Raw genomic sequence first — 23521 nt, forward strand, 5'->3', positions numbered from 1 at the left:
TTTTGCCTGATTCTTACAAACATTTACACTTAAACACTGAGTTTGTGCTTACTGTAAATGTCTTTGATAATGGAACTTTTATTCAATACAGGAATTAAATAGCACTCCTGATAAGAATCATGCAAAATGTGATTCATGGTTGGAAAGCCTACATATTTTTATTCTTGATATTTGTTTAAAATGTTATAGTTAACGTTAACAGAAAATAAATGTGGTTTCATACAACCCTTGTTCTTAGGAGATAACAAAACATTTAGAATGCACTGTAGAATTCAAAATTATGGAAGATAACTCTGTAAATGACACTCCAATACAATAGATACTAATGGACTTTAAATGTAAATTATTTCCTAAGAGCAGACAGATTAGAATGAATAATTATACATTTCATCACATAGACATATCAAGCAATAAAAAATAAAAAAGTGCAGCCTCTTTTTTTTTTTATTACATAATTTGCATGATTTTTACTAAGACTTAATTGCTATTCAGCGATAGTCTTTGGATTCACATTAATATCTATTTCTATGAAAAGATGACAGCTTATGTCCAATGTGTTAGATATTTACCTAATGAAAATACTACTAATAGTCCTATAGGATCAATGTTTCTGTGGGAATACAATACAGAGGCCCTTCAAATCTACCTCAAACATTCCATCAAATACCATATAAAGTGGGTTTTTTTTGCAGGTGGAACATTTTGCATTTTCTTGTAAAAAGATGCTTTAATTTTCTTGTAAATGTAATTTCCTCAATCTCAGAATAAAAGAAGGAAAGGAATTACTTTGAATTTGTGGGGTAATATTTTTCTGCTCCCAAACATCTACATTTTCTTATGGTCTTTCTACATTTTCTTATGGTCTTTAAAACCTACCAAGTTCAACGGTTACTGAACACATAACCAGTCTTAGTCTGTTCTTCAGTTGTTGCATTTTTGAAATACTAGTTATGTTGATTGTGTTTGAGAAATTTATATTTAGCAAGAGTTATGGTTCTTTATTTGATTGATCGAATTGAGAGATGAATGTAAAGTTTTCCAAAAAATACAGACTTGTATGTAGAAAGAACTATACCTATATGGAGACAGGAAATCTATTGAACATCTATGTTTTAAATGGAAATTCCATTTGGAATATAAATCTGAGATTTGGCCTTACCAAAAGAAAAGCCATACATGTCTTGACTGCACCTTAATATATCTGTCACTACATAAGTATGGTCAGTATGTATATAAACCATACCCACGTTAAAAAACTACAGTATAGAAAAAAAAAGTAATTTACTAATGATAGATGTAGGAAAAACAATGAAATTTGTCCATTATAGGTGATGCAGATCTTCAATATGTATATAAATACAGTGTGAAGTTTTAATAATACTGTTATAATAATTTCTTGAATCACAGATTACATAAAGTACTTAAATTCACAACATTAAATGACAAAAAATGCTTAAGTTTAACATGCTATAAATATAGAAAAAATAATTAAATTCCTCCATGATACGAGGTGCACATCTCCAATATAAAAAAAACATAAAACCAATATTACTAGTATTTGAATTCACAGTGTTTCTATACATATTTATATTGAAGATCTCCATCACAAGTTTCATTGTTTTTCCTACATCTATCACTAGTAAATTACTTTTTTTTTCTATACTGTAGTTTTTTTTAACATGGGTATGGTTTATATACATATTGACCATATTGACCATACTTATGTAGTGACAAATATATTATACTGCATACATCGTCTGAATATAGCTGAAATATTGCTGCTCGGACGTTAAACCCCAACAACAACATTATACTGCATACAAATTATGTATTTTCATTAAGTATACATCTCCAATATTAAAATACTAGTAATATTGGTTTGATGTTTTTGGAGTTATAGATTACACAAAGTGCCGTAAGAACTCTTAAGCATGACAGATTGCTGGATGAACAATGAACATTAGCACTTACAAGAACTGCTTCCAAGCTTTGTGTTGCAGGTAAAAACCATCAAATAGGTGCTCTACATAAACGAGTCTATAGATGACAGTAACGCTAATTTTTCAGTGGCCATGTTAAATAAAAGCGATCATTACAAAATAAAAATTTATTCTTGTTTAAAATTCCCCAGACTTAACAACACAATATTAAACTTCATTGACAACAAATTACATTTATCTATCTCTTTTGAGTTTACTCCTCAAGTCAATACCACCATGTCTTGGCTTTTTTAAGCCTGTTATCAATGACCGAGCATCGCCACCTGATCGGGCATCAGTGGTTATTGTTAAACCTCCATGACCATGCCGTCTCCTGTTACAAAAGAAAGGAACAGATTGTAAGAATTAATGGAAGCTTTTTTTGAGTAATTGTGCGAAGTGTGAACGATGAAAGGACAGATGGATGATAAACTATTATATGTCATATCTACAAAAAAAGTTAAGACAACATATCACCTTAACTTTAACAAATACGAAGATCACTTTCACCTTTTAAGATCCTCATCAGAAATGACAAAAAAATTTGAACCATAATTTGTCATCTAAATTTTTCAAAACCACATTTTAAAGGTGAAAAAATTAGTGCTGGTAAAATGAGCAGGATGGACAGGCAAGGTAATTCTAATATACCATCCTCGTTGAGTGTTAACATTCATTCTGGTGGCATTTGTACTCCAAATGAAATTGACGAAAAGAAGGGTATAAATGGCTGTACATTTTTTGATAGCTTTAGCAGTATATGTATATGTATTAGTAGCAGTATTTATCTTGAGGAAAGTAACTTACTTTTTTACTCTCATCTGCTCCTCCTCTTCATCAGCGTGCATTTTCATCATTGGTCTCTTTTTAGGAGGAGATTTTAATAAAACTTCTAATTCTTTTTCCATTTCTATAGCCTCTGGGTCTACTGGCTTGTCTTCAAATCTACGTTTATCAGACCTAAGAAGATCCAAATCATCATCGTCCTCAAGGGATGTATCGGATCCTTCGTCCATTTCATCTATAGGATGAAATTTACCCAATCGTCCTGCTACATTCCCTACCCTGTCTTCAATCTGTCCTAATCTATCAGCTATCCTACTCTCAGATTGTCCTAATCTCTCGGCTAATCTCTCTGCCACTTTTCTACTGTCAGTGGTAGATGTACCTGTGCAAAATATGTAAATATATTTAAGTAATACTGCAGCTAAGAATCATGCAAATTTTGTAATATATGATGCCCCCTAAAAAAGGCTACACATTTTCATTTTTTTAATAAATTACTTTGTAGGTCTATATGATGAAATGTATATAATCATTCATTCCAATCTGTCTGCTCTTGGGAGATAATCCACATTAAAAATCCAACAGATTCTATTGTATTTTAGTGTCATTTACAGAGTTATCTCCCTTAAGTTTGAATTCTACAGTACATTCTACATCATTTTATCTCCTATGAACAAAGATTTTATGAAAAGCCATATGTTACTTTTTGTTTACAATGACATTTTAAACAAAATATCAAACATGAAAGTTTGTAGGTTTTCCAACAATGAATCACATTTTGCATGATTCTTATGTAGAGTGCTACTTAACTAGTAAAGAATAAACATTCCATAAAAACTATTGAGATAAAGCAATCAATACAGTAATCCACTTTTGGCACTTTAAGTCCTGTAACTAACAAAATCAATCCATCCATTTGAAGTGACAATTGTGACAAAATTCAAATGGACAAGGTTTGTTTTGTTTTTTTTTACACATCATTATTAATATGAATTAATATTGTTCATGATAGAAACCCCATTTACAATCTTTAAATCATGACATAAGTCCATATTCATTCATTACACCTGAGGTACTATTTTCAGACTTGGGGAATTTTACTACCTAAAACCATGCATTCTGGAATGTTGAAGGATGATACACAACAAGATGGCAATGCAAATGACCTTGGGGCACAAAGGTTTCCTGTCATATTGATTTTTAATCCTAACATTGAATTTTATAGCACAGTACTGAGGTAAATAGTGCAGTGCTCAAACTCGATACAGCTGTAAAGCATAGCCCTTTTAAGGGCTGGGGAGAACAAAGAAGGTGTTTTCAATACACCACCTACTTGTTTGACAATGGAATTTGAGACTTTCTTCCCTCACACAATTCGCATTCTGATATTTTCCTTCATCAATCTCCTCAAGTCTTTAAAGTTTTAAGTGATCTGATTGGTCTAAATTTGAGTTGAGGAAGAGTCTGAGAAAAATCTCAACTTTATGTTCTATGAAATCTGGTACAAGAAACTAAACAAGTTATGGCAAAGAAAGTTGTGAAGCAGTATACGACTACCTACCAAAATTTAATTAGTCATACCATTCAATGCAAGCAGTTTTTTTTTGGTTGTACAATGAATATACATTTTTTTTTACTAATAATGGTATTAAGTAGCAGTCTTTCTAAAATTCAGACAGAAGGAGATTCATGCATGTCAACTGTTATGGACTGGTACGTAAAATTTGTACAGAACCTAATCAAAGAACCAGAAGGATAGATAAAATAATACCAAAATCCATTTCTTCTGTCTCCATTTTGAGATCATCTCCAAATATATCTACATCGTCGTAGGACACAGCATCCCTCTTGGCCCTTATAGCTTCCCTAGCTTCCTTCACCTCCTCCCTATATTGCTCAGATTTAATTCTTCGTTTCCTGTTTAAGTACAAATTATAAACATCAAAACATATTTCTTTTAAATTCCTTGTCCAGGATGTAAGTTATATTATAAATGCTTTGCAAATTTCAAAAACATTAAATAATCTGCTAAAACAAATCACAAAACTTGATATATGCATACACTGAGAGTGTGGTAAAAAAATGAATATTTAGTTGTGTTAATTTTTGTTTAAATAAAAATCATTCTTAAATTTTAAAAATTTTTCCTTTAAGCCTGAAAATAATTCTTGTTAATATTGACTAGTCTGAATGAACTTATTTTTTTCATTTAAGCCTGAAAATAATTTTTGTTAATATCAACAAGTCTGAATGAACTTATTCTAGTTCTAAGAATAAGTCCCTGATGATGCAGAGTACTGCAGCGATTCAGGCAACTCTACCTGCCATTTTATGGCCATTTCATCTCAACTTCTGTTTAAGTCTAGATTGTTTCCCTATTTACCTAATGTAGAATAACTTTGAAAAATTATAAAAAAAAAATCCCTTCTATCCTACCCTATTTTTTTCTTGCCATTGCCACTTTAGGGACTTTTGCTTTGCATGAACTTGAAAAACAGAGAATGCAATGAGAAATATGCTTACTTATCAAAGTCAAAGTAAAAAAAGAATTACTTTGTAAATGGTTTTTAACTAGATAAAAGTGACTACATTTAACACCTCACTTACATTCCAAATTTTTAAAGTGAAAAAGGGGACATAACTTCTGAAAAAATGCTTCTGGTAAATGCAAAATACACCATACATGAAATTTACATGTTTTGGATGAATGTCGTAAAAACAATGAGTGTTCACTATATACACAGTGGACATAAAAGTGTGAAAAACAGTACCTGTGAAATCTACTACTAACACTTAAGAACTACAATCATTTTGTAAAACCATGAAAATTGATACCCACGAATATATTCACTAGACAGAATCCATGACAATTAGTAACTGCAAAAATTAATACGTTTACAGCAGTGGAGCAGTTTTTGCTAAATATCTATAAACTAAAGCAGTATTAGATAAACTGGCAAACAAAATCTGTTTTTATCTCACCTTGAGTTGCTTATAAAACCTTTCATACCTGAAAATTAAAAAAAAATTTACAAGTAAATCTTCTATTGCGAGTACATTGTACAATTTACATATACATGTATGTCTTTATTACCAAAGTCAATCTGGACTTTAGGTGTCCATTTTATATCAATTATGTTCATATCAACTTTACATATATGAACACATATTTGCAAAGAACTTCTTACAAAATGTTTGTTTTTTAATATCTACCAGAGAAACTTTCAGGGTTCATACACCTTCTTTGCTCCAATTTTCCATGACTTTTCAAGGATTTTTTTAAATATTTCACACCTAAATCCACAAACAATTGTGCATCTTTTTATAAGTTTTTCAATTATTGTAAGCATATTTATGTATGCCAAATGTTTTAAACACATTCATGAAGCTGGTATGTGTTACCATGTCTTATAACAGGGGCAAAATCTAGGCTTGGGTTGAAAATTACAGTTTCCTGGCATTTTGTTTTATAAGATCAGGATGTTTTGACACCAGTTAAATCTGGTTCCCTTTATGACATTCACAACCGGAAACCAGTCCCTGAACACTTCAAGATTATTCCCCCTTGACTCACCTTCCAAACGTGAGAACGAAAGACTGTAGATTGCTTATTTCAATACTTAATAAAACAATATGTCTTTGAATAAAATTCCATGACTTTTCAAGGACTTTTGAAAAAAATACAGGATTCAATGACTTTTCAAGGCCTTTAATTTTCAAAATGAAATTCCATGACTTTTCAAGGATTCAAGGACAAGTACGAATCCTGACTTTATTTTGATAATTATTTTACCAGAAATGCAGAGAAATTGTCAAAATTTTATTGAACCATAAACCACAAATTTGATAATTAGTACCTTAAGAAATTTCTTTTATCCTCTACCCATTAAAATCTGATATCATTGAAATTAAACAAAACCACAGAATCACTTACCACTATAGTTTGGGTTACCATGTTTTACATAAAATTTACTTCTTTTCTCTGCTCCTGGTAACTTTTTATCAGCTGCACAAAAAAACATATAAAATTCTATAAAGCATTGTTTTGAGAACACAAATCTGATAATACACAAATGTTCTATTAAAATCCTCTCATAGTAACAGAGTTCTAGAAAAAAAAATTACTGCAATCTATTAGTAATCAAATCGTCAACATTCAGGTACTTGTCTTCATATTAACTCATATGCATATAACATTTTGCTACAAATAATCTCCAAGTGACATTTGATAATTAGAGCAATAATGTTAATTCAAATTGTCATGCGACAAATCTTCCTGCTGAAGGAAATTCAAATAAAAAAGTGCCTCCCCTCCAAAATCTGAAATTTTTAATGTGGAAGGCAAGGATTATTTTCCGAAATACTGCTACATCTCATTTTGTAGATAAATCATGTGCAACACATAGAAACTTACCTTTATTAGCATAGCGTAGGAACAGAAATTTTGACTTGTTGTATGGCAGACCAAGCCTCCATTTCCCAGGGGGCCATGGTATATCTGTTGGTTTGAATGATATGGGGAAGTCCCTTCTTTTGTTTCCTCTTGTTGATTTCTCATCCTTTGACTTGTTTCTTGAATCACCACCAATTTTATCTTCTGATATTCTTGTTGCTGATTCTGTTTTACTACACTGTTTTTCCTGTTCAGACTTTTTAGATTGAGATTTATGTGTTTCTGTTTTGTTTTTAGATTTTGTTTTTGCTGCCTTTGATCCTTTGTCTTTCTTATTTTTTTTACTGTCTGTATCCATGTCCTGTTATACAAATAAATACCTTATAAATCAGCGTTCGCTATTTTCCTGATGGATAGATTAGTGCAAAAAAAAAAGGATCAGCAAAATAGACTTTTAGTACTATGAAATGCTAAGTATTTTATTAAACCGCAAAACTTGATACCTGAGTTTATAATGACAGAATCTGGAAAATAATTAATTCATTTACAGAAGGAAAGTAAAGCCACGTTAAGTCCAAGTTTAAGGGACAAATTAAAAATTTTCAAGTTATCAGAGGTGACTTAAGATCCAGCATCCTTTCCATTACTATCCCATGTCTTGTATTGCCCATAAACTATTATAGTTTCTATTTTATATTGATTTGATTATAATATTGATGTAGTTGTCAATGTTGATTTACTCTTTTGTGGGCAAGAATGTATTTGGACTTTTGTGGGCAAGCGTACAGAATTGATTTGAACTTTTGCAGGCAAATGGACACAAACTTATTAATTACAAATATTGACTTGATAAGCAAAAAATCATGAACATTAAAAATACCTCTTCAGAGCTTGAATCTGAGGATGAACTTGAAGAGCTTCCGGATGATGATAATGATGATGATCCTGATCCACTTGACGAGGATGATGAACCAGAAGATGATGACGATGAACTTGATGAATTAGAATCTGAATCTGATGAAGATGTTGATGATGAAGACGATGATAAACCAGGTGATGTTGTTTTCTTTTTTGTTTTCTTCTTTGTAAGAGACTTTTTCTCTTTTTGTTTTCCAGTATCAGCTTTTTTGGCTTTACCTTCAGCTTTTTTACTTCCTGAAAGAAAGGCCATTTTATCAAACTTAAATGGCTTCAGAAAAAAAACTTTCAATCACACTGAAAAGTTTAGGGAAACTGCTATAGTATATTGAAATTGGTTATGCATCAAAAAAACATTTTTCAGCTAAGTAAACAAAGGAAATGTAAAGATTGATTGATCGTAGTTAAATGTCCTGATAGCCAATGGTGATATAAAAGGCATTTCAAGTTGAGAATGTTTTATCAATTGCACACACCCCGACTTGTACTAGACTGACACACCTGAGCCAGACTTTAATTGTGCTAGCTTACAGAAGCATCAACCTGCAGGAATTCATATCACCCCACTAAGACACATTATGATTCCTAGCTAACCATTCATCACTCTATCTCCCAAATACTACATGCTTGGAAGAGAGAAGCAGTGGCTTTAGCCATGAGTTAGGCAGGGATTGAACTCACAGCATTCTGCACTTGAGGTAAGCACTCTTACATGAGATCATCGAGGCAGCAGAAATGTCAAGTGAGTAGCCCCATTCCTGTGCTGAAAAATTACCCTATAACCTGACTTTTGATACTTAAACAAGTATGCACAAAAGTTGTAAAAAGTATTTTATATCTAGCATTTATCAAAATACATATCAGTACTTTTTTTTTTGGTGACAACCATCTGTTTAGACCCTACAAAAATCAAAATCCAGTAAAACCAAAGATCAAAATTCAAGGTCATTTAGTATTTATCACTGAATCCTACACACAGTGAATGTTAGTCACATAATGACTGAGCCAATATACATGTAAACAAGGAGAACTGTGGGCAAAGCTCACCAAAGGATACGCCCTCCCCACCTTGATAAACATAAGGTCACAATCCTCAGTAACCATAAAAATCAACAACAGGAAATATTAATAGAAAGCTTCAAAATATCAAGTGGCTGCGATCAGTAGTTACAGAGAAAAGTGTAACGAAAAAGTTGTTGAAGAATGAAGGAAAGGCAAATGGACATTGTGATCACTATATACGTCCTGCAAAGTGGAGACTACTAAAACCACAATCATACCATTAACATGGACAGTAAGCTTAGCATTATCTTCCTCATCCAGCAAATCCAACACATCATCATCTTCTCTGGTTTCTTCCATAGGTACTGCTTTGTTTGTGTCTTCTTTCTCCACTACTTGGTCTTTTTTCTTTACATTTTTTTCTTCATCTGATGTCGCTTTCTTTCTTTGTTTCTTTTTGACAGTTGGTCTTTTGTCTTTATTATTATGACCTGATATGATAGAGAATGTTCAAAATGTCTTAACTCAAAAATTGCATCTTGCATTTTGCTGAAAGTTAATCTGAACAAGTACTTTATGGTGTGGAACAAATGTGCAAAGTTTTTAAAAAAAGTCATAGATCCATTCCCTAGTTATCATCTTGACATTGTCAGGGGATGGACAATTTTTGGAAGGTACCACTTAATACTTTGCCATTTTGTGTGGTGGGTATAAAAATAAAGTTAGAGGATCATCCTTCCATAAAAATTTTTTTTTAAATTGTACACTGTACCAAAATGTGATTTTCCCACAAAACCTTTTTACTTATCCTATACCATATAAACCTGTTATATTTGACAAATTTTTAAAAAGTTCATGAATTCATTACTTTACCATTGTCTTCACTTTCACTTGTGTCAGCCTCATAAGGTTTCATTACTTCATCATAACTTCTACTGAGCTCTAACAAGGCTCTGGCAGCTGTCAGATTATCCATCCATACCACATTACCTACAAAAACATTTCAAATATGCCAGACTTTAGCAAATCATTATATCAGTCTTACTGTCCTACCCAACAAAATTGACATCAAATTTTCAAACAACATGTTAGTACATATTAGCTGAGTATCCATAATTATGTAGTCTGGTTCTAGCCATTTTTTTCATCTTCTAATTTGCTTCCCTAGTAAATACTTTAAGGAATACTGTATTCTTCCGTATTCAGTATTCATACGGAAGAATACAGTATTAAAACAACTTTTTTATAAACGGTCGGACTTCACGCCATTGTTTTAGTGAAATACCCGATTTGCATATGAACAGGAAATGTAAACATTTCAGCTGACTCGGATCCAATACATCCCTGTATAAACTATTTTAATTAATAAATGGCTTGCAAATGCAGGGAAACATAGAAAACACTTTTATTTAAAAGATTAATGATGAAAGGATACACATTTCAGGTAATTTACCGGAATCCTTTAATTTCAATGTGGTCTTCTGCTGGTGATTTTTCCTTGCTTCTCAAAATGCGTTTTACACAGAAACAAAATTTTTTTCGTCCATCTCCCTTGCCAAGAAGGGGGTGCACAGAATACACGGAAGAATACAGTATCATAGCCATGAAACAAAATCTGCCAGATGGATAGCAGCTTCATAGTGTTGAATCAGAGAAAAAAAATCATAGTTACAAAATATAATGTGTTGTCTTTCACTTTATCATAATGGTTTAGTAATTAAAACACCATGTTTAAATACATGCAAATACAAACTTTCTGCAATAAAATTTTCATTCAATAGGAAAAAATACTGTTTAGCAGGTAATTTTGGTGGGTGCCAAATTTCATTATTTGTTTTATGAATAGGGGTAGTAAATTTTCACTCTGTTTTATTTTGGCAGATACGGACTACAAGAGATAACAGTGAAATATCTTGATTTAAATTTAACTTTTATTTTTACAATTTTTTGAACCTCATGAGTATAGCGAAATTAGAACCTCGCTAAAATTTCCCACTATACAGTAGATGTTCCAGAATGGTTTAAAAGAGCTTTTTTGTTTTGGTTTTATTCTTTTACACAAATATACTAAATATCAAAATGAACTTACAAGAAGCGTCATCTATCCACTCAACATTACCGGGACCAAATTCTTGGAAATACTTAAAGATGTCTTGAGTATGCATGTTATCAACACCTCTGAAGTGTACTGCCTCTAATCTGATCCCACGGTGATCTCTCTTCAAATCATCAGCATGGAATCCAAGACTGAAAATACCAACAGATGATAAGGACAAAATTCACTTAAATTTCTCATACTTGCATCAATGTCACACTAATAATAAAAGTGTAAGTGTGAAGCAATACTCTTACAGCACATAAAATGATAATGTTCATGTGATAGTAACCTTTAAACCAGAGGCTCACGTGAGCCTGTATCGCTCACCTGGTTTAATTACTTGCTAAATATTTCATATAATTTTGCGTAAATTTACAAGGAATTTTCCTTAGATGAAGATTTTCTTGCAATTTAAAGCATTGGTAAACAGGAATTATTGCATGGGACAGGTTGGAAAGGGGACATAATGCATAGTTTGCAACCCCAACATACTAAAATCCGGAACCAGGCCTTTAAAAATGCAGAAATTGCCATTGTTTTGCGGAATCCATGAAATTTCTGCAAAACACAGCGTTTCTTAGCCTCCAACATGATTACTTTGCTAAAAAACTTATCTTATTAAACTAGGCATTTCACATCCAGTTTTGTATGGAAATATAGTTTACAAGGCACATAAATGCAAACAATGTCCATCAAATCTTAAGAATTATTTAAATAGACTGATTCATAAAGGATATAAATTCGACATTGTTGTCAGATCATTAAATCTTGTCTTTGTAGGAAAAAATATTGATACTCTTATTAGATCATCACATTATAACTTAATCATTCATATTTTAGCATTTTAGTCATTGCACAACTTCTTGCTAGACCAACATAGTCTATGATGTTGCAGTTCTAAATCCTTTGGAAGTTTTGTAACTGATATTTTTTGTGTTGGGAGGCTTGAAGATTTGTCATCCTTATTTGTGTCCTGAGCTTGCTTTCAGTAACTGCGAGCATTCATTGTTTATACCTCATTTGTTTGTCTTCTATGTTATTGTTAATAATTGTTGAGGTACTTTTCTAATGAATTGGATGAATTTCAGGTTGATTTTTACTGTATGTCTAACTTTGTATTTATTTTAGCCTTTGACCGTATAGAGGGTGAGGGTTTGGATCCAACAAAACTAGTTTAACCCCACTGCATATTGTTTGCGCCTGTCCCAAGGCAGGAAATATAGTCACTGGCATGTAGTTGTCTTTTTTTAAAACATTTTAGTTTCTTACCATAAATGATAAACTGATATAGTATTGAGGAAGGGCCGGACCTTTTTCGGGATGCTGGGATCAGAGGTTTTTAAGCTCAGGATTTCGGGATTTCTGAGAATTAAGCCCGGGATTTCGGGAAATAAATCCACCGGGAATCGGGATTTTAGCAGTTTTTAAGTTCCTTTGTTGTTCGGGATTTCGGGATTTAGTAAAAATAAAGTCGGGATTCCGGGATCAGACCCCCTCCAGCCCCCCCTCAGTATTGTGTTCACTGATTTATCCACTTTGTTTTTATTGGGGCAATTTAGAGCTTGCTACATGGAGGAAATTTCCCACTTGTTGAAGATCATGTGGCGACCTCTAGATGTATATTTTCTCGAGCGGAAACTTTGGTTAAGTTAAGATCCACAGTGGCAGCCATTTTGAAATGGCAAAAGAATCACAAGCTTTCATCTCCTCATGCCAACGATCATTTGTTTCCAGTTTTGTTTCATTTGGTCAAGCGGTTTCCGAGAAAAAGATTTTTACATGTTTTTCTCATAGGGTCCAATGTTAAAGTAAGATCCTCGGTGGCGGCCATTTTAAATTTCCGATTGGCACCAAAATCACAAACTTATATCCCTTCATAAAAGTGAACATTTGTGTCAAGTTTTGTTTAATTTGGTCAAGCGGTTTCCGAGAAGAAGATTTTTACATGTTTTTCCCATAGGGTCCAATGTTAAACTAAGATCCTCGGTGGCGGCCATCTTGAATTTCTGATCGCCACCAAAATCACAAACTTTCATCCCCTCATATCAGTGAACATTTAATAGTGTCAAGTTTTGTTTAATTTGGTCAAGTGGTTTCCGAGAAGAAGATGTTTACATGTTTTTCCCATAGGGTCCAATGTTAAACTAAGATCCTCGGTGGCGGCCATTTTGAATTTCCGATTGGCACCAAAATCACAAACTTTCATTCGCTCATATCAGTGAACATTTGTGTCAAGTTTTGTTCAATTTGGTCAAGTGGTTTCCGAGAAGAAGATTTTTACATGTTTCTCCCATAGGGTCCAATGTTAAACTAAGATCCTCGGTGGCGGCCATCTTGAATTTCCGATCGGCACCAAAATCACAAACTTTCATCCCCTCATACCAGTGGACATTTGTGTCAAGTTTGGTTTTATTTTACCCTGTGGTTTCAGAGAAGAAGATTGAAATGTAAAAGTTTACGGACGGACGACGGACGGACAGACGACGGACGCCAAGTGATGGCAAAAGCTCACATGGCCTTTGGCCAGGTGAGCTAAAAATGACAACCACCTGATGTACTACCTTTGTCAGTTTACTTTTCAACTGACAAGGTGGTTTACACTTTCAATCAAACTTATAATAAAATACCTATGGAATGATAGAAATTTTATTGTACAGACTATCAAAGGAAGTTCATCAGGTGATTCTCATTTAATTAAGGGAAAACTAACCTTACCAACTGAATATCATTATTGTATGTGCTGTAATATAAGAACTGATGAAAGTATCATATATACACATGTATACAGATGAAATTTTTATGGAAGTATGGTTGATTGGTTAATTTTATATATAATTTGATGACAACATTTTTCTAAATATTCAAAATTCTGGTACCTATTCAAGTGAATATTATAATTTCATGTATTTTCTCTATTACGAGAAACAGCCATTTTAGTAAAGAGTATACATCTCATATGTAGAAATCACATAAAAATCAAAAAGAATTCCTAAAATTTGAGACAACAGGGTCTCATTCAGTAGTCTTAATTTGGAAAATATCTTATTGCTGATAATGTAATGTTATTCAAAGCTAATAATCCCTAAACCCTTTTACCTTTTATACAGCCCTTTCAGATCAACAGAATGTCTTGACTGCTTAGATTCTATCCCAAATCTCTTGGCTCTTTCTGATTTCTTCAGTATTTCTTCCTGAAAGAACAAGATGAATTTATACTTAAAATGAAGTAGCATGCATTGTCATGCCAGGCATACCCCTACTCTTCAGGAAGTTGATATGGGACAGCATCCAGAACTGCTTACACCATATGCTCCGTCTATATAAAGCCACACACAGTAAATGTGGCCTTATAAACAGATACATGCAAAATTGCACTATGCTTTGCAGGCTATTCAAAACCCTTTACCATGGAATTATTTATGGTTAGAATACATTTAAGAAACCACACTTCAATTTTGGGATATGCTAGAAAGGAAAGCACTAAATTTTCTTCCAAAATTACGAAGAAAAAAAATGCACTTGACATGCTGGAGAATGCAAATTATGAAATGATCAGACCAGTTTTACCAGTAAATAGTTACTGCATTCAAGGCCTGTTGGCAGTGTTCTAATGGTTACTGCATTCAAGGCCTGTTGGCAGTATTGCAATGGTTACTACATTCAAGGCTTGTTGGCAGTGTTCCAATAAACTTAAAAAGGACAAGCACACTGCCCTGTCTTCCTATGACTGCCTCTCTGTCCTCCGGAATAATATGAAATAAGAATCATTTCAGTACATTATTGTCTTTTTTCTATCAACCTCTATTTTAGGGCTACTAACATTAAAACTGTTGATTTACAGAATCATTTACTCTGCAGTGGTATTCATTGGAAGTAGGAACCTTTGCGCTTCGCCACAGGAGGCTAAATTGCCCGACTCTACATACCCCTCCCAATTTCCAGTGGCTATTGAAACATGTCAACCGAACTAAACTCTTCATGTATTATCCTTGTGTCCCATCCCATTTTTCATTTTATGTTCATTTTATCATCCATTTTGTGTAACTTCTCCCTTAATGTAAAAAAGTATAGGAGAGTTCTTCGTGATGTCATCACTTACCTGTGATTTGGTTTTGGTTGGCAAAAAATTCATTGAGTGGCATGGGGCATCAATTTTAAATCATCATATCTTTTTCGTTTTTTAAGATAATTGAAAAATTCTTTTGGTTCCCTAAACTGCCAATTAAACTCTTTTTATCCATGGAATTTTTAAATAAATATTCAGTAATTAGACTATATCAGCATAAAATTTTAAAAACAATTTTATATGAAAATAGAGGTTTACATATAAATATCGTTTCAAATTTATTCTTCTAGTAAAACAGTTATAAATTCACCTATAAAATATGAATTCTTTTATCTAAATGAAACATTTCACAGAACCAAAATTGGATGTAAAATAACAAAGCTATAAAGTTTTGAAAATAGGGATTCTAATCATGAAATTGTTAATTGTTTATTTAGTTGTTTATTTGCCAACCAATTTGACACTTAATGATATGCAAATTAGTGAATATGACATCACTAATGAGATTGGCGAACTATCCTATACTGTAAATCAGAATTATGTTATCCTATAAAAGTTCCTTCCTGTTTTTAGTGTAGTACAAACATGTATTAGGAAACCAACCTTTTCTGTAACATCTATACCAGTAATGAAGTCTCCAGATCTATTCTCATACACTTTAGAGGGCTGAAAATATATTTGGATACAATATATTATTATACTTCATGCAATCTTGCTGTATTTTGATTGGTTTAAGGCAAAGGGAACATTCTGCTCGCTTTCATGTCTCAGTTTTTTTTTATGCAAAGAGCCTACACAGTTGATATGATAAAGCAGTTTTAAATACTAACGTACAAGTAATAGACTTTTGGGTGTGTTTAAGGATTTGGAAGGGCAGTTTACAGAACTACTAACCAATAGATGTAAACTTAATTCTACTTAGTGATGTTTTCATTTTTTTTTTGGTATTCCACCTGTGTTCTACTTTCTGTCAACATCAATAACCAGTACTCTAATCTAATATCTGCCTTACATCAGAGATGTGTGGCATCAACGGAAACATTTAGAATCAGCCTATATATAATTATCAGTTTATTAAAACAATTACCAGTAATCACTGCTTCTTTAAATCAGGGACTTCATATTACAATATACATGTACACTCCCTGCTTTAATTCACAGTCAAACTGTTCCTGGTCAGTCGAGTGTGTAAATGTTTTTGAACATGTATTTAAGTAAAAAAAAAACTTCATTATAGACACTTATGATACTTCAGTACATATAATTTATATCCTCTTTTCAATAGGAAGACAAAAAATGTTTCAACAAAATATTGCAACTTTCCTTTCCTCAAATAATTCAAAATTGGACTTAAAACATTAGTTTTCATTAATTTGTTTAGTAACTTTAGCTGATATCTCTTAAACCCAGCAGCACCCCTATCAAAGAAGTAATGGAATGGCCCATGTTGAGTAATCAACCAATAGTCTTGAATCGTAATAGCTGATAATTACTGTGTAAACATCAATCAACTAGACTGACCTCACACTATGACTAGATCTAATTCCTGTGCTTTATTCACAGCTAAAGATAATAGAAAAACTAAGGCCTAATTTAAGTGAATTGTAATTGCTGATAATTATTGTGTAAACAAATAAACATCTTCTACCTAGACCAAGTTCCTGTGCATTATTCAACAGAAAATAAAATTGCAACATTTATTTGAAAAACCTATCTTCACGGTGAAGCTCATTTTAGATAGCAAAAGTATCAGAAATCTATTGAGATTTTTTCAAAAATTTTGGGCATGGAATCGTTTCACAGGAGAAGAGAATTGGTCGGCAAGAACTGATGTCTGTGCAGCCTATATTTTCACACAATGTCACCCCTGCTCTATAATAAAAGTAGAATTTGGATCAATACAAATAAAATTTTCTAAAACGATAAGGAAAAATCAAATGGTAAGGACTTTTAACAATTTGGTAATGGTAAAAATACTGTAAGTACATTGATCTTAAATTTGAAAAAAAATTCACTATTGAAATAATTCTTATATTCCGCCTCCTTACAATTTATTGGAGCAATATTGGACAAAACGAGGTCATGATAAACAATAAAAAAAAAAAAAACAAACTATCATTGACATTTCATAGGTAAATGGAACTAAAACACATGAAAGTACCATATCTGAACTTTAATTCGATGTATTAGATATAAAATCCTTTATCTGTAACATTATTGTATTATTTTGAAAGTCTTGACTGTGCAGACACTCTGACCAGCTATGTGCTCCTTCACTGGCTTCAGCAGGTCAGGGAGTACCATGGTAGATTATATGTCAATTGAGATACATGTATAATATGTCAATTAGTGGTTCTCCCTGACCTTTTCAGTTCTGTCCTTGACCAGTAAATGAAAACGGGTAATTTGATCAAAACGAAGTGAAAATGGTGTTTGCCCTGTTTACCTGTCGATAAACTAAATATCTGTCCGTTATATCAAATTGATTGATCTATGCCAGCAAATTATCGTCCAGTGTCACTGACATGCATTTTATGTAAGTTGTGTGAGCATATAGTGTGTTCGAACATTATGAGCCATATAGATGAGCATAATATTATAATATTATAACAAGAAGACAGCATGCCTTTCATAAATACCACAGCTGTGAGATACAACTTTGTAACGTAACACATGACTGGGCTAGAAATATTGACGATAGAAAACAAATAGATATTTTTATATTAGATTTTGAAAAAGCGTTTGACACGGTTCCACACGAACAACTGAAGTCGAAACTGAATAGCTACGGCATCTCCAGAAAAACACTCTGTTAGATTGATGCACTTCTCTGTCATCGTAAACAGTGCGTAGCGGTAAATGGAACAAGATCTGAATGGTCAGATGTTGAATCAGGTGTACCACAAGGTACAGTTTTGGGATCAGTGCTATTCAGCCTACATATAAATGACATTTTGGACAATATTGATTCTGAAATCTGTTTGTTTGCTGACAATTGTGTCTGTTACCGTACAATTAACAACATCAATGATTGCATTAAACTACGAGAAGATATAGATAAACTAGGAGCATGGAATAGGAAATGGGGCATGCGATTCCAGTCGATAAAGAGTAACATGATGAGACTGACACGCAAGAAAAAAGATCATGTGGATTATGAATATAAACTGGAAGGGTCAACATTAGAATTCCTACATACAATAAAATACCTCAGAGTTAACATATCATTAGACCTTCGATGGGAGAAACACGTATCTGAAGTCACAAGCAAAGCCAACCGAGTATTAGGAATGCTTAAGAGAAACCTAAATTTCTGTAATAAAGAAATAAAAGAAACTGCTTACTTGAGTTGTGTTAGACCGATACTTGAATATGCAGGAACGTGTTTGGGACCCTAATTGTAAATACTTAGAAGAACTATAAAAGGTGCAAAAAAGAGCTGCACGCTTTGTTTTGAATAATTACAACTATGACAAAGGGTCAGTGACTAAGATCTTGGAAGAACTAAAATGGAAATCATTAAAATATCGTGAAAAGAAAACCAACTTATATTATTTCATAAAGGTCTTAATGAAGTAGCAAACATACCAACCAATGACATTTGACGTAACACCAGAACTAATCGTAACAGACATGATCAACAGTTTTACATACTATATGCCCGTACTGATGCTCTAAAAACCAGCTTTATTCCGAACACAATCCATGATTGGAACAGTTTGAACCCATCAATACTAGAAACAACCTCCACCTCTAAAGACGGGTATCGGGTGGTTTCGCCCTAGTTACATGTTCACCCTGAGTTGTTTCGCCCTTATCAATTAACAGTAAATGATTGATGTTATTCATGACAAACTAATTAGTACTCTAAAGAAAAATAAAAGAAATCGTTAAAAAAACATGTTTGCAGAAAAGAAGTAATTAATCCTAATTAAGGAGCAATTAGGTATTTTATTGAAATTTTGATTGCTTTTTCAATTGGTAGGAAAATTAATATAATGGACATTGAAATATTCTTCAAACAGTAATTGACAATAGATGTTATTTTATAGCTTTAACTCAGCTTGCAACCTTTTGATCTTCAAACAATTGCCGAAAATGTACCACAACCTGCCCAGCCAGAACCAGAACCTATGCAGGTCGACAACCCTAGAGATGCCAGCTTCGATGTTAACCACAGAGCAGCAGATGACGTAGAAGAACCACAGGACACGTGAGTTTATATAAAAATTTGTAAATATTTCATCATGTTCAATGTTTTAGTATTAGTTAAAAATTTAAACTTGTTCTTGTATTTCTTTTATCTTGTGAAATCTTTATTCATTTTATATTTTACATTGCTATAATTTTCCTGCAGATCCCTTAATGCAGAACCTGATCTCCCAGACGACATACTACCAGAGGAGCCAGTGGTGTACAAAGTTCTAGAGAAGGGCAGCAAATGCGGTGGCAAACTCCTTGTATCCAGTAATGGTTATTCTCATGGTGTTAAGGTATTTTAATCTAATATAGAACTGAATTAATATAGAAAAGAATTTTTACATGCGACGTGTAAACGTGCCCGAGATTACACAAATTTAAATTATTAATTAATTCAATTGATATGTAAATGAGCGTCAGTTGTTATCTCTTTACGACAGTATAATCTAAGCACGTGCCTGAGATTACATAGGTAATAAAATAATTAAGTTAATTGATATGTAAATGGCCGTCAGGTGTACCTAGGCACGAGTCACAGTTCACACGTATATATAAATTGCTAAATAAACATACAAATTAACAAAAATGTTGTAAACCGGCACTACAATGAAAATTTGCATTATACTTAAGTACTGTTATAAAAACAGTGCTGTTACAGAATCATTAGAGAATAGGGAAAATAGTTAATAGAGATATATTTTATATTTTTATTTGATTTTAAATAATATTTAATATCTTTTCCATTTTTATTAAGATGTTAGATATATGTATTTCGTTTGTTTTCAGAATGCCAACAAGAACTTTACATTGTGGACCTACAGCTTATCAAGAAGATCAGGTGCCACGCCATTAATTGGTTGTGCAGTTTTACATTTGACTTAGTTTACACACAAATTGCATAGGCTTACATGCTTTTTCACAAGAGACATATAATAATTAAAGTAAATAAATTCAATGAAAAAAATCAAGAATATTTATTGATATGGATACTGACATGCATTTTTTTTTTATTAATAAAGCATCTGAGATCGCTAAATCCTTAAATTCACTATTTTATTTTGATATACAAAAATCTGGGCGAACAAGATTTAAGGCGAAACAACACAGGGCGAACCAGTAGTAGGGCGAAACCACTCAGTTGCGAACTGGAATTAGGGCAAAACAACTCGAATTCCTAAAGACGCAACCAGCACTTTTTCAGAACTTATTCTATCTCCACGTTTAGACTAAAATACTCTTGACTCATGGGTGGTGCAAAAATGTCCTTGAATGTAGCACCTGATTTAATGAAGAATGAAAAAACTTGTGTTTGAGGTAACTGGTAATTAACAAACTGTCATTAAATGCAAGAACATTTTTTTAACCTGTCGAAAAACTCGATTTTCGCTTCTGCTTGACCGAACGGTCTTTCCGATTCTAACGCTGAATTCAACATTTCTGTCATCTTCTTCTAAATCAAAATCAATAGGACTATCTGGAATGTCTTCTTCGTCATGAATCGACACTATTTCTCCATCTTCTTTGTCAGATTCTGTGTTGTCGATGCAAATTTTTAAATTAGGCAGCTGTTCCTTGTCTACCATTTTGCTTGAACGCTTGGTCTAAAATAAGGATTTTATTTCCGTACCATATAAATCATATGAATTGTTTCAGCATATTCACCTTTAAGGGTCTCTTATGATTTTATCTTTTGTCATTTTATTCTTTTTCTGTTGATTTCCATGCCCTTTTTTGTATTATTTGACTTTCAGAAAGTGTGAGATCTTATTGGGACCAGATCGCTAGACTGAATTTTGTTTTCTCCTAAATTATCCCCCTTTCCATGGACAAAGTTTAAAAAGACTAAAATATCTACGAACTGAATACTTAGTGCTTTCAGCAGTAATGACGTCTCTTAGTGGTTCAGTTTTGGTATAAATCTACTTATAACGAAATGGCCATGCATATTAGTTGTCGTTTCAATACTATGTTAATGAGCTAGAATATGACTGAGTTTCTTATTTCAAAAGCATGCTAACTTAGTTATTAACTGGTTAACTGGAAATTATCCAGTTTTCTTGTCTGACCATCTTGGTCCCACATCACACCAGACTACCCTTCCCTGAAAACTTCTGAAAATCACCATGCAGGTTCTTAGGCGGGACATATTTTGCAAACTGCATGGATTTTACTGTTGTAATGTTGCAATGTACTATGGATGAGACAACCACTGTAGTATTAAAAGAGCCTTTTTCAGTTAAATAATATGTGCATGAACTGAAATAGATTTAATTTGTAAGCCCATTTTTTTTCCGGGGGTGGGGGGGGGGGGGATGGATCCCTTAAAACGTAATTGAAATTCTGAAGTTTAAATTCCAGAAATATTTTATTTACATTTAATATTCATTGAGCACATCTTACCTTTATACCAATAATGTCAATTGTAGGGGAGTCAGTGTTCAGTTTTGAACTTATAAGGTTTTCTCCATACAAGTTCTCTTGCCTAACACCCCAGCTTTGGTCTGTGTGAGAGAAAGATGCCAACAAGGAGTTAAATATAGAAGGATTTGCATCTTGTAAATTATCGCAATATCTTATGTGGCAAGATAATAGTATACTAGCCACAGGTACTTGCCACCTATACAGTCAAAATTAGGACATATAAAACATTGATATCACAAAAGCAGGGGAAGCTACGGCTGTAAACATCCTTATATACACCATCAGACCATTTTTATCAATTTAAAACAAATTTTATGATGATGGTGTGGGTTTTGAAGAAGAAGTTATAACTTCAATTTATGAGGGAATACCTTTCTTTAGGGCGTGACTGCGGCAGCCATTTTTATAACAGTTGGTCAAATGAAAAAGATATCACACAAGAATGGGAGGCTACAGATACAAAATTTCTTATATACACCCTCTGACCATTTCTGATCAATTTGACATAAATTTTGTGATGATAGATAAGATTGAAGAAGGAGTTTAAATTTTAAAGAGGAGGGTAACTGCCCTCGAAGGCGGGGCTAAGCAGTCAGGAGTCAAAACAAAGGCTTGTATAAACGTTGATATCACAAATGCAGGGAAAGCTACAACTATAAACCCTCATACTATTTCTAATCAATTTTTAACAAATTATATGACAATTGATCAGATTTGGAAAAAGGAGTTTGTATTTTTAATGAGGAGGGAAGTACACCTTCGAGGGTGGTACCAGGTTGAAAATTTTATAAGAGATTAAGGTCTCAAATATCGAAGTATTGATCAAAACAACATCGAAACAGTCTAGAGGCAACTTGAGGTGGGACATTTTAATTTGTTTTTCAAACCATATGGGCCCCCGTGCAGGTCCGGGTGATAAAAGAATAGGCCTGCAGCAGCGCTAAGCTTGTCGTATAAGTCGACTAAATAGTGCTCAGAAATCTAGCCGGGGGCTAGGCGCTCTGCCGACAGAGCAACTGGGATGTGTGCCCCAGGTAGTGGAATGGGGTACCCTTGGCGTGTTACATGCTGGGGTTGTCAGGCTATAATACGGAAAACCTGACCGCAAACCATAGTGGTGCACCGTGTTGGGAAAGATGCCACATTCCTCGCACGTTAAAGAACCCTGCTGTGGTATTCGATAGGAGTAGGAACCTTTGCGCTCCGCCACAGGAGGCTAAATTGCCCGATCCTACCCATTCCCCCTTTTTCCAGTGGCAATCAAAATTTGTCGACCCTATTATCCTTGTGACCCATCCTTTTTTTTTCATTTCATGTTCATTATATCATCCATTTCATGTTCATTGTCTGAATATAGCTGAAATATTGCTGCTTGGACGTTAAACCCCAACAAACAAACAAACAAACCATATGGGTCAGAATACCTACATTTATTGTGATGAAATGTTGAAGCAATGGAAATCGTACGCCATTAACAGGGCACGCTCAGCATCAACGAAATGCATTATGGGTAATCTCGCTGTATATCACCCCACACAACATATTTAATATCGTACCATGTAAAATTGTGCAAGGATTCAATCCTTGCTTTACATAAATCCTTGATGCCAATGATAAAATATTTGAAATTTTTGCAACTTTTTCTCTTCATTAAATGA

At 33.2% G+C, this 23521-nt stretch overlaps 2 protein-coding genes across 3 annotated transcripts in view; one reads left to right on the forward strand and one right to left on the reverse strand.

Annotated features, from left to right (window-relative positions):
• Positions 1-2092: 2092 nt before the first annotated feature.
• LOC148606403 (uncharacterized) lies at positions 2093-21040 on the reverse strand. Its single transcript, XM_088544215.1, has 13 exons — positions 20807-21040; positions 15846-15908; positions 14273-14367; positions 11168-11325; positions 9952-10068; positions 9357-9569; positions 8039-8313; positions 7180-7519; positions 6700-6771; positions 5748-5775; positions 4537-4682; positions 2787-3147; positions 2093-2313 (listed from the first exon to the last, which is right to left on the reverse strand). Exons 1-13 carry the CDS (start codon positions 21023-21025, stop codon positions 2175-2177), a joined length of 2226 nt encoding a protein of 741 aa, XP_088400341.1. The 5' UTR covers positions 21026-21040; the 3' UTR covers positions 2093-2174.
• Positions 21041-21239: 199 nt separating this feature from the next.
• The window catches only part of LOC148606404 (sphingomyelin phosphodiesterase 4-like), a 32088-nt gene continuing 29806 nt past the window's right edge, over positions 21240-23521 (forward strand). For both annotated transcript variants that reach the window (XM_088544213.1, XM_088544214.1), the window contains exon 1: positions 21240-21353. In XM_088544213.1, the coding sequence (XP_088400339.1) occupies positions 21327-21353 (27 nt within the window). In that variant the 5' untranslated portion in view covers positions 21240-21326. The remainder of the gene's footprint in view (positions 21354-23521) is intronic.

The sequence above is a fragment of the Perna viridis genome, chromosome 9 (assembly GCF_037379345.1).
Source record: "Perna viridis isolate PV_CMFRI_1.1 ecotype Kerala chromosome 9, ASM3737934v1, whole genome shotgun sequence".
NCBI classification, from domain to species: domain Eukaryota; kingdom Metazoa; phylum Mollusca; class Bivalvia; order Mytilida; family Mytilidae; genus Perna; species Perna viridis.